Consider the following 15663-nt stretch of genomic DNA (forward strand, 5'->3'; position numbering starts at 1 on the left):
ATTCTTTGTACTATTTTGTCCTTAACCTATTTTTTTCCTGTTTTTAAAAAAAACTTATTCCATTGTAGCGTTGAGTTTTTTTTAAAAGAAAAAATACTTCAAACAGTTTTATGTTGAAGGAAACTGTGACTTTGCTCTCATGTCTCAGGGTGGGACTCTAGTGGGAGGCAAGAGTTTTTGTAAAGTGGCCAGGAGGCAGGAGGGTCAAGGTTGATGCCAGGAAATAGCAAGACTGCAACTCAACTGAATAAATTGAGTCTGTGCAAGTAATGGTGATCCATCTTTAATTTTAGAATAATTTACCACAGCAATAGAAGAAACATAGGTCAAAAATTACAATATTAGCAGGTATATTGAAAAGAAAAAAAAATTGCATTTATATATTGTCTTTCAAGACCACTCCCAGGAAATATATTGCTGCAATATTACTCTGCCTGCTATTTTAATGGAGATATAAACTCATTTAAAGTAAGTTAATATCTGTTTAAAGTAATAGAGAAATATCACATACATCGTGTACTGGTGCACAGTAGCAATAGTGTGTGCCATCTACAAGATAGAGTATACGATGCACTGCAGCAACTCACCAAGGCTCTTTCAACAGCACATTCCAAACCCTCTAGAAGAACAAGGGAAGCAGGCACGTGGGAACACCGCCACCTGTAAGTTCTCCTCCAAGTCACACACCACACTGAGTTGGAAATATATTGGCGTTCCCTCACTGTTGCTAAGTCAAAATCCTGGAATGCCCCTTCCAACAGCAATGTGGGTCTTACATCACATACACTGCAGTGTTTCATGAAGATGACTCACCAATAAAATTACTAGGGCAATTAGGAATGAGCAATAAATGCTGGTCTTGCCAACAATGTCCACATCCTTGAACGAGTATAAGAAACATTGAGCATTCATCCACGAATATCACCTGCAGTAATTTATTCACCATTGCAGCTCATTTGGTACAATGACATGCCCTTCCATACTATTTCCATTGCAGCTACGACCCAAAATATCCCATGAGGTTTAATTATATAGACGGCTATAAAATTATAGCTTACTGCTTTCATATTATTCAACCTATTAAGAATAGATCCACATTTTCAGTTGGACAAGGGCAAATAATGGGCTCAAGATTAGATGTGTTTGTTTTATTTCAGGTATATATTTCTCATTAATAGTTGTAATAGTTTGAGGGAGAGAGAAGTTCAAAATTACTTTTCAAGCTCTGCAACATGTTCTGAAAATATGGAAATACATTCACTGTTGTCAGTATTAACCATATATCTTTGGTAAGTTAGTGACAACTTCAATACATTTTTTTTTCTCACATCTCCAATTTCCTTTGCCCTCACCCTACATTAGTGGTCATGACTACATGTGTCTGGGCACTAAGCTTTAGAATTCCTTCCTTAAACCTCTCCACCTCTCTCTCTCCTCCATTTAGGCACTGTTTAAAACCTTCCTCTTTAACCAAGCTAATATAAAAGCAAATTATTGTTGATGTTGGAAATCTGAAATAAAAAGAGAAAAGGCTGGAAATGTTTAGCAGGTCAGGCAGTATCTGTTGTTAGAGAAACAGAGTTAATATTTCAGGTCAATGACCTTTCTGCAAAACAAAATTGACATTGTCATTGACCATGCATTTGGTCATCTTTCTTAATCTCTCCTTTCTGCTTCAGCTTTGGTTGCATTGGCATCACAGACTAACATCTGTATTCCACCAATATTTATGAATGTGGTTAGTGCTATCTGAACTAGACATGACCCGCTGATATGATATCATGATAATGAAAAGCTTCTAAATGGAGATTGTCTAAGATGGGTCTTGAAGATTGCAAGTGATGGGGCTGTGACAACTTCCTTCTTTACCTTCCTCTCGTTTTTATTTTCTAATAATGCTCCTTTGAAACATCTTGGGACATTTTACCATGCTAAAGGTGCTATATAAATGTAAGTGGCTCTTTACCTGCAGTATTTTAGGCTATAGTATTATAGTATGCAGTTGGCAAACAGTAATCTCTTGACTAAAAGCAAAATACTGTGGATGCTGGAAATCTGAAATAAAAACAAGGTGCTGGAAATACTCAGCAGGTCAGTCATCATCAGTGGAGAGGGAAACCGAGTTAACGTTAGTGGAGTATGACTTCTTCAGAAACAAGGTCAAATCCGACTGGAAACGTTAACACTTGAGTCTGAGGAATTCTCTGATTCCAGGCCTTTAGTGGGCCTTCTTGATTTCATGGCTGTTTTGTTCAATTGGTGAAAATCCAATGCCACTTTGCAGAGGATTGGAAAGGGGTGGGCAACTCGACCCTGAGCCATCACATGTGTTGCTTTTAAATAAAGACTCTCCGAAAGAGCGCCAGCAGGTGGCAGTATCTTGCTGTTCAGTGAGCCCATTCTGTGCTGGCATTTTGCCAGCTTTACACCAAAGATTTTCAATGATTTGGTACGGTGATGCCAGCGATGGCTCGGTATACAGTAGACAGCTCGCATCTGGAGGGGAGGTCAATTCTGCTATGGTACATGTGTGAAATGGGTGCATTAGCATAGCTGCAAAGAAAGACGACCAAAAAGATCGCCAGTGGAGGATTTAATCTTAAACACATCATTGCGGATTGTGTGTGTATGTGTGTGTGTGTGGATTAGCAGAAGGTTATATCCAAATCAGTGTTCGTGAGAAGCTGCATATCGGTGCTGTGATCAGAATCGGAACCGTCACCAGAACCGAGGGAACGCCCAGCCCTGGGTGTTTATTCCAAGTATTTGACCTTGTACTAGGACTATTTGGGGAAGAGCATCACTCTTACTGTTGAAGAGGGAGATCCCCCTGGCTTTTCCCAGCCCCATTGACGGCCAGGAATTGGGGGCTCGGGTGGACCAGAGGCGCGAATGAAATCTCCTTTGCAATTGGATGGTAGGACAACGACGGAAACTAAAAAAGATTCTCGAACCAGACAACAGGAGCCCTGACGCTTCTGAGGTGATCGGCGTTTTCCGTGTAAGGATAGGAGAAAGGGGGTCCGCGTTATGAATACGAGCGGTAAGTATGTTTCGGATCACCGCTGTACGGCCATTCTTGCATCTCACAGGCAGGTGCAATTTCTCTTATCATCTGGTGACTTGGGGACTTTAACAAAGAATGTGCGGGGGTTTCGAAATGGATTATGCGCACACCTTAAATGTCAGCACGGTATTCTTAAGTGTTCATTACACGTTGAAAAATTACACGTCTCTTTGTGTGCCGTTTGACAGGATTCTCGTTTTTTTTTAAAACACTGTATTTGGATGTATATATTTCCTTGAAGTCGGCATGTCATTGAAGAGAGAGTACACCCCGAGACTGCAGAGACCTGTCGGTGCCCAGATCGCTATGATTTTTGCCTTTATTTCAGCTACTGTCACTGCGAGCCATTTCCATATTTGCAATTGTCCCCATTCAGATTATTCAGGGGTAAAATAAACTTCCTTTCAAATCACCTCTCTTGAAAAGGAAGCATCTATTGACTAACTCAGAAATTATCCAAGCATGAAAACGAAATATTTTCTTAACCTGAGAAATCTCAGGGAGGTCTGTTCAGTAATTGTTCTTTTTTACAGAGGACAATTGGAAATAATAATAGTGTACTTAAATAGCAATAATTCTGCATTATTTTAAAAAAGGAACATCATTTTGTCCATTAACTGACCATTTAATTGGATGGCTGTTGTACATCTCCCCTTGAGCTCCACATTAATGCGCACAATGTTACCTACTACTGGAGATCTGGTACACACTGGACATCACTTTAGTTCCCTTTTTCAGCTAAGTCAACTTGTGGCACATGGTTCCACATTTATAGCAGGGGTGACTGGAACTGTCTTGACCTAATTATAGCTTTGAGCCACAAAGGAACAGCAGTAGGCCATTCAGCCCCTTAAGCAGATAATCATTCCACTAGATCATGGCTGATCTGGTTTATTTTAGTTCAAACAGATACCGACCTAAATCAGGATCCAAATAACTAGACAAGTTTGTTTTTAGTTTCCAGCCAATTGCAAAGGGAAATATATTTCTTTCTTCAAAGTTTCAGGTTTTGTCCCACCACAAAATAAGCAAAAAAAAAAGACAAAGATCCGAATTGGTTCAACCTACAGTATTTTCTACAGTGTCAGGACTTCCATTTTCCCAGGGTCTTTTTCTCTGTGTCTCTGTCACTGTCTTTCACAAACACAGAGATCAGTGTGAGAGTTAAGTTAAATAAAGGATTAGAAGCCTGGAATATTACTCTTTTTAAGGTAACAATTTGGTTAGAATGAATAAAAAATGATCAGATGCTTCTAAATAGCTAAGAGTTTTTCAAAAATTTGAAAGCTGTGTTGATTTGACAGAATAGGTCATTCTAACTCCTCACTTACTTTATACTATTAAAATCAATCCACCCATGTACTCTGTTTTCAAGATCCAAGTCATGCTCCCCTCTACTTCCAAATCCTACTCATGCTTTCTCTACTTCAGGATTGCTTTCATACCAACTCCTCGTCATGATCTCACTACTCTCTCTAAGCCTCTGAAATCTTTGCTTTCATGCTCCACCCATCCCACATGCTCCACAGTGCTTCCTACCTCATTTTCCACACTTCATACTGTTCCCTTTTGGCTCTGCTATTGCAGTTAGAAAGGGAGCACTATGTCACTGGTGCAGTCCAAACCTCTACCCAGTGGAAAATAAATGGGATTGGGTATGAAACGGAAAAGAGTTTGATTTGTGATGCCAATAAGCAGTTTTGGTGGGGTTATTTGAAGGTTACAGCAGGCAAGAAGGAATGTGGTTTGACACCATCAGATTCAATTGGAAACTGCCTAAACCTGCCAGCTGCTCCTGTACATCTCACAATACCTGTGACATATACCACCCAATGTACTAAGTTAAGGGAAGGCATCACTGGAAAAGATTATTGGTTTTTAGATTTTTCCATTCTAATCCAACTATGCTTAAGTTCTGATGTAGGGTTTGATTCACTTCTTGGCTTGTGGTATCATCAAGTGTGTGTTCATTATCTTTTTTGTGCACTTGATTTTTTTCTAAATACCAGTCACATTACACAGCTAAATGGAAACAGCCAAAGTAGTCTCTTTTACAGTACCTAGTAAATCTTGCTGCATATGTCAAAGCATATCTATAACCACAGCTGCTAGAAGACCCTTAAGAGATTATTGTATTGGGTTTCACTTCATATTCTATCATTTTACTGGCAGCAGAAGCCAAAAATAAATTTGAAAGTATGCTTATGAATTTGAATATGTAATGATTAAAAGGCCATCCAATATTCAGAAATAGGGACCAAAATGCAGTCTTAAATGCCACATTATAGAAAGACCATAAGGTCACTAAGAGAGTGAAGAGAAGATTCATCAGGATAGTATTGGGATGAGAAACAATAGTTACAAGGACTGGCTTAAGATACTGGAGCATTGCCTTGGGAAGAGGAAAAGCTAGGAGCAGATTAAATAGAGGTATTTAAAGTAACAAACAGTTTTCATTGGGCGAATAGAAAAAGACCATTTCTTTTAGTTGAGGAGCAATGATGAGGCTTTGTTATTTTAAAATTGTCTTTAAGAGAGTCAGAAGGGAATAGTTGGGAGAAATGTCTTTATGTGGAGAATAGTAAGACCACTGGGTTACTTCACAGGGAGTAGTTGAGACAATTATTGGATCTTTTAAAAGGAAGAGCAAATAACTGTTAGAAGCAGGCGAAGTTTGGTGCTATGAGGAGACCGTAAGCCACAGGCACAGAAAAAGAAAAATATCACTAGAAACTAAAATCTTTATCATAATTTTTAATTTATTTTAAAACGAGACTTGGGTTATGGATGTTGAACTTCAGGGTAAATTTTCTGCGTGTTGATATGAGTAATATCAGGACAATCTGGGCGGAATCGACCACACCAGCACAAAATATGAGAAATTTTAAATGTAAGTGAGTTACAGCCGAAACCACCTATGTTTTCTGTGATCTTTAATGCTGGTTCAAGATCCAATTCATTCCAATGAGGCCCCAAAATTGGTTGTGCCTCCCTCCCCCACCCCATTTTCAGCTGTCTTATTAAAACTGCACCAAGTTTCTATTAAATGCATCAAGAACCACTTTTTAATGGAAAGAAAAATTAAATGGTTACATTTGATTACATTGCTCAATTTCACCAGTTCTTGGAAGAGCTTACGTTTGTGATTATGTAACTGAATTTTAGTGGAACTTGAGCTGTAACCTGACAAATCAATTTCAAGCAAATTTAGGGTGCAAATTTCTGATTCTGTCCGCTAGCCTTTAAACTTTGTTGTATTTTAGGTGGTATAACATGTTCAGTGTAGTTGGAGCAGAAACCGGACTACATCCTGAATCAAACCTGGATTATCTTCCTTAAACTTACTAGGTACAACAAATCTGTTTTAGTATAAAATGACCACTGAAGTTCCTTAATACTGGGGCTGATTCAGGGGAATTTGAGCTTCAATGCCATTTTTGCTGCATTCTGCATATAAATTTGGAGAATTATAAACTTAGGGCCAAGGGAATTATCCTTTTGCATACACACAGCCGCTGGCTTATATGCAACGATTTCATTTTTTACATTAATGAGCTGCTTCTACTGAAAACTGACAATGTAGATTGCGTAGCTCCACTTGATCCATTCTAAAGGGAGCACACTGGGCTCAGAATAAGGCCCCCCAACTCAATAGAAGTATAGTGAGGAAGAAATTGGTCCATTCCTGTTCAGCTTCATGAAGTATGGAGGGGACATATTACATATATTGTTATTCTAAACATGTACCTTGAAACTGATCATGTCAGTGCTCTTGTACGAACAGGAGCCTGATACAAGGCAAATTTAATTGAAATCGTATTTTGACCTTTTACAATATCTTCCCTATACCTTTCTTCTGTTTCTTCTCATCTTATAGGGAATATAATTTGTCAATCAATAACTTGTAGTAGCTTTTTCAGCACATTCCATTCCAATTCTCGGGTAGGTAATGAGATCGACCTGTTTCCTGTTGGATTAGTAATGGCAGTGATACCTCTGGTTTCTACATGAGGTCAGTGATCCCTTTCTTCCTTGAGATTCCTTGCTAACTGCACTTCTCTTTGTCATTAATAGTGTAAAAACTTTATGTTCCAGTTGGTGCTATACCAATTTTTAAAAATTAATAAAAGCTCTATATGAAGAAGATATGAAGTTCTTCTACCTGTTCACAAACTAATTTGATTAACATATCTTAATGGTTGAAAATCAAATTGCAAATGACCATGAATTCAACTGATGATTGAAAATTTGTGGTCTCAAGCAGGATCTGAAGTGGTAGAATTGATTGTAACATGACCTTTAATAGCATTGTAAATAGAATTGATTTTCTAAATGAACAGTTTTGATCATATGTTATTTAACTTGAAGCAGTTATACCCTGTAATTCTTTAAATAGAAATTTCAAATAATGTTAAATCAACAAAATGACAGAAAATTGTCAATAAAATACACTAGTGATAAACAGACAATAAAAATAAATTAAAACAAGGACTGCTGAGTCAAGCTCACCAGCTTGTTTGGCAAGTCCTGCCCTCCTTGCAAAATAACAGCCTCTATTGTAAGTGTTGTTGGTGAGCAATGAGACCAATTGAACATTGCTCTAAGACTCTCTGGTCCCAAGTTAACATTTTTCAGTTCTCCACAGTACCATGAAACCTTATTAAGACAGACCAGGCAGGAAATATGGATTCAACATGAATAGCGTGCATTGATTTAGTGCCTTGACTATAGTAAAAGGTTGCACAGGAGTGTTAACAGACAAAATTTGACAGTGAGTCGGATAAAAAGGTTGTACCAAAATCTTGGTCAAAGAGGTATGTTTTAAGGAGTGTCTTGAAGGATGAGCCAGAGATGGAGAGATGGAGGGGTTTGAGGAGGAAATTCCAAAGCTTTGATCCTAGATAGCTAAAGGCATGGTTTCCAATGGAGCGGAGGAGGAATTTGGGGATGTAGAAGAGGTCCAAATTGTAGGAATCCAGAGTATCGGAGGGATGCAGTGTTGGAGGAAGTTACAGCACTGGGAGGGGAAGGCCATGAAGGGAGAAGGAAACAAGAATGAGAATTTGAAAATTGGGGCATTGTTGGACTTGGAGCTAATGTAAATCAGCAAGCACAGCGGTGATGGGTGAACAGGAATTAATGTGATTTAGGAAATAGGCAACAGAATTTTGAATGAGCTCAAGTTTTACAGAGGGCTCAAGATGGAAGGCTGTCCAGGAGAGCATTGGAATTTTGGGGTAGCAAAAGCATGCATGAAGGTTTCAGCAGCTGAGGCAAAGGTGAAAAAAGGTAATTGTGAAAAAGCAGTTGAAATTTTGAGTGTTTCTGCAGCCCATTTCAGGATTTCGCTGGAAATATATGAGTAAATTTGTTTGTTGTCACTGGTGGTTTTTGCTTCAGTGGTACTGGGATTTTTAAGAGCAGACTTGTTGAATTTGGTTTGCTAGGAGGATCATTGGCTTCCCTGGTGTAGACGGGTACTGACAGGTGGCGCAACAAGAATGCTGATTCATTGGCACCCCATGGAAAATATTAAAACCTGCAAAATCTCCTTAGTAAACTGGCTGGTACCTCATGGGGATCACAGACTAAGACCCTAAGGACCTCTGCTCTTGCCATCATGTGCTCAATTGTAGAATACTGCACCTCAGTATGGTACCAATCTGTCCACACCAAACTTATCAATGTGCAACCCAACAACGTGCATCATCACAGGTACCCTTCAACCAACTTGCCTCCCCTGGCTCTCTGTCCCGGGCAACATTCCCCCCACCCCCAACATCAGGATGTTAATTGCAATACATGCCTAGTCTTATTCAATGACCTTCTCCAAACACCAGCAGTACACCTTCCCTCACGCTACCTCATATGGTTAAACCCATCACGCCGAGGAGTAACAACTGAGTATTTATGGCAGGAGGATTGGCAGGCGAACATCAGTGGAGTCCCCAAGACTATTGTAAAATCCAACCTCTGAGACCATATGTTGGCTGTAACTGGCTAAGGAACAATTACAGAGACATAGATATGTCTGAATAATAACTGGTTTATTGTATGAACATAACTATAAACAGATAAACAAGACTACAGGTGTTAGTCTAAGCCATGAGCTTTGTCCTTCTTGACTCTTGGTCATGTGTCTCTTTCTTACATTATCATGTGGGCAGTTCTGTATCTCCAGTCCCACACTTTAACTCCTGCAGGCCTGAACACCCTCATACTACATTTCCCCCCATCAAGTCTTTGTCCAAATATAACATTTATATTTGCATACTACCCCCTCTCCCCCCTCCCCCGCTGCCCAAGTGTCTGACTTCATAGGTTTAAACAGTCTGGAGGTTTCACAACTCTCCCTGATCATGTTCTTGTCAGACTTAGAAAATCGGTAATCTCCCTTTGGACTTCTTTGGTTTGACTTGGTTGGTCTTCGGTAAGAGCTGCAGTATCTGGTGCATTGTCAGTTTGACTCTGACCTTCTGGTTCTCCCAAATGTAAAATGGAAGGTTCTCTCATCTGGATCTAGACTTGATCCTCTTTTTCCTCTCCCTGCTTTTATATCCCTCTCGATCTGATGTTTCTCTCTCATGATTGGATTTTGTGGGTTTATCCCTCTCTTTGCGTTTGATATGCCCCCTAACCTTGTCTGACAAGTTGACCCTGGTTCCTTTTGACGGTTTGTCTGCCTTTCATTACTCCTGGAGTGATGACTCCTTGTAGCCTCTTGTTCGTGAATCTTGGGCAATCCTGGACTGCTGCTTCTGGAAACAGGACAGGAAGCTGTGAGGAAGGCACTTGATCAACATCTTGCTTTCCTTCAATTTCCAGTTACCTTGGTGTAGGAGTGTCTTCCAGCATGGAAGAGGTTCGGTTCTGTGTTTAGGTCTGGACCTGTTTGATCCTTGCATCCTTAATTACCACTTGCGGTGGATGGGTAGGTGTGGATGCTGTTACAAAGGGGTCACCACTACTGGATGAATGCAGTGGTGTACCAGTGTAATCTATCACTTGCGTTTCATCTTCCACTTGCTCAGCAGTCTCACCGCGTAATGAAGAATCATGGTCGCACTCAGGTACTCATTGATCCAATTGGTTCATTATCTCTTAGGTGAAAACAAGTTTGCTCTCTGCCTTCTGGACATCTTCCTGGAAAAGGGCTGGACTATCAGCTTCTGTAAAGAGTGTCAAAAAATTAGCACTGAAGTCCCAATCCAGGTCCTCAGTGCAGTTCGACAGTTTGAGGGGCTCAGATTTGGTATTGATGACTGTCCATTGACATTCTTCACTGTCTTGATGAGGTTGAGGTTGACACAGGCGTTTCAGCTCAGAAGAGAATATTCCTGATTTTGAATGACATATAATGTTTCCATTATCAGTTTGTTCTCGTATTGGAGCATTGCTAGCAACATGCCTATGCTTGTAGTTTGATCCCTCCTGGGCCATATAACTGGGTTTCAGTTGTCCGGAGCCATTGGTTTACTGACCACGGTTCTTTGTCAGACAAGACGGTTAAGCTTGCTTCTGTATCCAATTTAAATTAGTGAAATGTCCATCGACACAAATATCTGCATTCCAGAAAGTGTATCTGGGATCTTTGATCTCACCTAGGAAACATTGTTTTTCCTTTTCTTACTGAGATTCCTCTATTTCAATAATGGCCTGTATGCAAAAATTCTCTCATTATCCCCTATGTAACTAGAAGTTTTAGTTCTGCACATTTTTCCAAAGTGTCCAAACTTTTTACAATAAAAATGTTCTGCAATGCTTGCAGGATTCTGTTTGTGCCTGTGGGGCTTTTTGGCATAATGGCGTCTAAAACTTTTGTTCCATAAAGTGTTTTTTTCTCTCTGGAGTGTCTGTGACATTCTTTTGTTTCATAAGTTATACAGTCACTGGGGGTTTTCTGAACCATGAATTTTTTTCTCCTCTGAGTATGGCTTTATTTCGTTTACAGACATCTAATTGTCACACCAACTCTATCACCTTCTCCAAAGTTAAGTCTTCTTCGGATTGCAGTAGGTCAGATAGGGTGTTATCAGTAACACCGACTACGGTGCAGTCTCATATCAGCTCAGTTTTAAGATCACCATATTCGCAACCTTCAGCCAGTCGATACAGGTAATTATTAAAAAGTTATCTAGTTGTTCATCTGTTTTCTGGAGTCTTTTGTTAAACTTGGCTCTTTCTGATGTCTAGTTACTCCGTAAATAAAAAAAAAATACCAAAGGCTTTTAAGTCTTCTTTGAATTTATCTGATGTTTCATTAATGCCTTGTCTTGCTATAACATCATCAACAATTGTTCCAGTAGAGCACAATAATGTATTGACTTGGTCAGCCCCAAACTTATTGTTCAATCTGGATGCAATTCTGAATGTTAAAAATCTCTTCCTCCATAATGCCCAATCCTGTGTCTGATCTGGCCCTTCCATATGCCCAAATCGGCTTGGAAGGTGAATTTGGAATCCATAGTTATTTTAAGCTTTTATGAGGTTTGGCTTGAGTTTTTAAACTTCTGTTGCAGTAATGGCATTTTCCAGCGCAATCAGCCATTCCCTGGTACACACTGCGGCCACTGACCCTTTTGCATAACCATTCCTAAACTCTGCAGAATTTTTAAAATAATCACTGGAAGTTACTATTAAGCTCTGTTCACTGCTTTCCTCCCATAGGGGAATCGTGTTTAAGTAGCCAATTTTTTTTTTCAATTGCTGCCTCATGGTCACCATGTGTAATGGTGCCAACCTTGTACCTGGATTGCAGGGTGTTTCAAAACCAGTGCTCGCTAAAAATGGAATTTGCCCAGTGCTGCTTGCTTATAGCGCTGTTGATTTGAAGATTTTGTGCATTTTTCAATGTTTGCTTGCTCTTCCTCAATCGTCCCTAGCTCCCCTGACTCTGATGCTGATTAGGGTTTTATCACGGACCACCACATGTTATGATGTAGCCCTTAGTAAGCTGAACAGTTGATTTTTTCCGCCTCTCTCTCAACCTCTACAAGTTCTATGGAACTCATAGCGATTTTCAACTGTCTTACTGAAGTCTTCATTTTGGCATCTTTTTTCAGGTCAGACATGCAAATTTTTTAGAGTTGATTTTCAGAGATTTTGGGTTCTTCACAACTGCCACCATGTTGTAAGATCCCATCCCTGAGACCATGTTGTACGTTGGTTGTGACTGGCTAAGGAATGGGTGCAAGAGACATAGAAATGTCTGAACAATAACTGGTTTATTGTATGAACATAACAATATACAGGTATACAAGACCACATGTGTTACTCAGTCTGAGCCATCAGCTTTCTCCTTCTTGACTCTTGATTATGTGTCTGCCTCTTACATAATCATGAAAAATGGAACATCAGGGCAGAGAGTGGGTTCCAGGGTGACTGGAGGCATTAATAGTGGAAGTGGACGGGAGAAGAGGTGTCATGGTTCCCCAGGGAGCCAGGATATCTTCAAGGACTACCCTCAGAAGGGAATGGAGGCAGATGGCCATAGCAGACCACTGGAATCTGGAACTGAGGATCCCCAAGAAGTTACCTCATGCAGGTGGTCAAGGTCAGTAAATGCATCTTCTCATGACATCCCCCAGTCACTGCTCCAACAACCTCTCAAGCTGATCAATCCACCATGCCTCCATCACTCACCCAGCAGCAGTCTCTGGCACTCAGGGCTCACGCCCAACATCCAGATACTCTACCTTATGCTTACACATCTACCAAGGCTGCCAATCTCACACCCAACTCTCGCTGCCTCCACATGCCTCTAAGTTCCTGCTTTCGGATATCCAAGAACTGCCATCTGCCTATCCATGGGGGTGATGAGGATGAGGGAAGAGAACAACAGCACAACTCTAGTGAAGAGGCCTTGTTACTTGATCTGACACTTGCTGTCACCAGCTCAGATATTGGCACTGGATGTACCTTGGAGGCCAGCATACAGTGGGTCTCAGCACTTGGTGAGTCACCCGGCGTGGGTATGTTACAGGCAGACTAGGGTTAAAGGATGGCTAGTCTGCCACCTCATCACAAAGCGAGATGACAAGTGAATGCTGTTTTGTGGACTCAGATCAGGACTTCGATGGGCCAGCATACAGGAAAGCGCTGATGGACATACACAATGAGACGCTTGGAAGTTGGTAGGCCTGCTAGACAGCCTCCAGTCAATGTCAAAGAGCATGGAGAAGTCCGGCTTCAACACGGCAGAGAGTGTCATGCAGAGCTTACCCTCTCTGCATCCTTCACACTGCAACTGCAGTCTGTTTCCCCAAATCCGTTGCAGCCTTTGTATGGGCAGGTCACTGTCTTCCCTATGAGGATACTCTCTGGAAAATCTAGGAATTCACCAAAATACCTCCAAAAACATTCTAAAGTATTTCCAGACACTTGCCAAAGAAATGGTTCCAAAATTACTTTGCTTGCAAACAGGGTGTCTGGCCCTTTAAGGAACATTAGTGCAGCCACATCTGGTTTTTTTCTTGAGTGAGCAATGAAGAGGCTTCCTGAACATGCATTGACCACATTTGGGGTGCTGGGTTCACATCACCCAGCTGGGCTGTGTGATGTCACGTTAGCTCTGAATCAACTGAATCATATTCTGGTTCACATAGGGGACATCCTGGCATGCACCCTTATTGTCAATGAATGGCATGGGATGCTGGCCACAAATGAAAAGTGGCGCAAGGTATGTCATAGCTACAGTGGCACGGAAGTCATTTTAATACCCTATATTTGTTGAGACACTGAAATCCTAAATTTACACAATTGATCATTTTGATTATATGCTACTACAGGAAAGGTGAATAGTGGTGCATCATTACATTCATATACATCAAGGCCATTAGGATCTCAGACTTGATCAAAAACAGCACAAGATACTTATTTTTGTTTGCAGAAGATGCAATGTCACTATCCTCAGCATTATAAGGTACCTGTATGGTGCATTTGTAGCAATTCAGTTGTCCCTTTTTATGCTGGGCATGGTACTGTAATGGTTATAATACTAGGCCCATAACCCTCAATCTGTGAGCTGAAATTGCATTATGGCAAGTTGTAATTCAATATTTCTGGTCTTTTGTGGGCTAGCACCAGAAAAATGACTGTCAAAGCTATTGATTGTTGTAGCCAACCCAACTGGTTCACTAATGTCCTTCAGGGACGGGAACCTGCCATTCTAACTTGGCTTGGCTGTCATTCATTCTTGTCCACATCTAGGCAGTGTAATTACATGAGTTATTAATCTCTACTGTATTACCCTTCAGGTGTGATACAACACTGAAAGATTGCTATTGTGGGATATGTACAGGGCAGTTAGATATGATTCTGCAGTTGTCACAATCAACAATTACTCAACCATCCACTCCATAAAGAATCTTTGAGGTGACTGACTTGTGCATAAATGTGCTGCTTAGAGGCATCCATTATAGTGAAACATATTTCAAAGATACAGTATATGGCTAAGTGCAGCTACTTACAATTATTTGATACAGAAAACATGCATAAACTTTAGGGGCAGGATTTTCCCCCCGTTGGGGGCGAAGTTGAATTGCGGTCCGATCGGCGCCCCAGATCGGGGGTGCGGCGCCATTTTACGTGGGCGGGCCAATTAAGCATGACATCCACTTGGAAGCGCTATGCACTCCCTGTGCGGGCGGGGGGGGGGATTCCCTAAACACGAGAGTGCGCTCTTTCGCGCATGTGCATGACACTGTCACATGAGTTGGGACATGTCCATAATTTTTTAAAAAACTTTAATACAATTTTTAAAAACCTACATGAAACCTCATCCTGCTCGTGGATGAGGTTTCATGCTTTTTCTAATTCCCGCCAGGTCTCCTGGCCTGTCCGCCAACCTTAAGGTTGGACGGCCAGGCCCATTAATTAGCTAAATGACTCTGTCAATGGCCTCAATTGGCCATTGACAGGTCGGCGGGCACACAGCTGATTTTGCTGCACCCCTGCCTACTGGAAAATTTAAATGGGGCATGATGACGTTGAGAGTTCCACCCAACGTTACCACGTGTCATTTTACATGTCAGTGAGCAGGTCCCGCCTCCCGCTCGCCGACGGGAAAATCCTGCCCTAGAGGTAGAATTTTCACCATTTTTTGACTTCTCATTGTTCTCCATTAGAACTGATATTAGTCAAATATTTCCCTTACATTTGATGCTGGTAGTGCATTAAAAGACAGTCATTAAAAAAACTCTGAAAGTTGTTGTACAAGTATTCCCTGGTTTTGCCTTGACTGCTGAAAAATGTCCCTTTGAGTTTGCAGATACAGGTATGCTTAACAAGAGAATAAACATGGACTATCTAAATCAATGTTGTATTCAGACAGCGACCAGTTGAGTAGTTCCTTTTTGTTTTTCCTTAACTCTTACAAATAACACAAAATATATCATGACTGGCACAATAAAAAGCACAGATGCGTGGGTTAACACAACAAGACAAAGCTGCAGAGAAAGAAATTATGATTGAAGTATTTCTACAAGAAGGAACTATGAGAATTGAGGTTAAAAAGATGAATCAAGATCCCAAGGCAAAGACAGCCCATTAAGAGACAGATTAATGCCACCTGTCAGTGAAATGATTAGTTCACAACT

The 15663-nt window shown here is 40.7% G+C and overlaps 1 protein-coding gene across 9 annotated transcripts in view; it reads left to right on the forward strand.

Moving 5' to 3' along the window:
* The first annotated feature begins 2424 nt into the window (after positions 1-2424).
* Positions 2425-15663, forward strand: part of ablim3 (actin binding LIM protein family, member 3) — a 335178-nt gene continuing 321939 nt past the window's right edge. For 8 of the 9 annotated variants that reach the window (XM_078550582.1, XM_078550574.1, XM_078550577.1 and 5 more), the window contains exon 1: positions 2425-3043. In XM_078550582.1, coding sequence (XP_078406708.1) covers positions 3031-3043 — 13 coding nt within the window. In that variant the 5' untranslated portion in view covers positions 2425-3030. The remainder of the gene's footprint in view (positions 3044-15663) is intronic. The other variant, XM_078550581.1, reaches the window with a different exon arrangement.

Source organism: Cetorhinus maximus, chromosome 10, assembly GCF_964194155.1.
Source record: "Cetorhinus maximus chromosome 10, sCetMax3.hap1.1, whole genome shotgun sequence".
In the NCBI taxonomy this organism is placed as follows: Eukaryota; Metazoa; Chordata; class Chondrichthyes; order Lamniformes; family Cetorhinidae; genus Cetorhinus; species Cetorhinus maximus.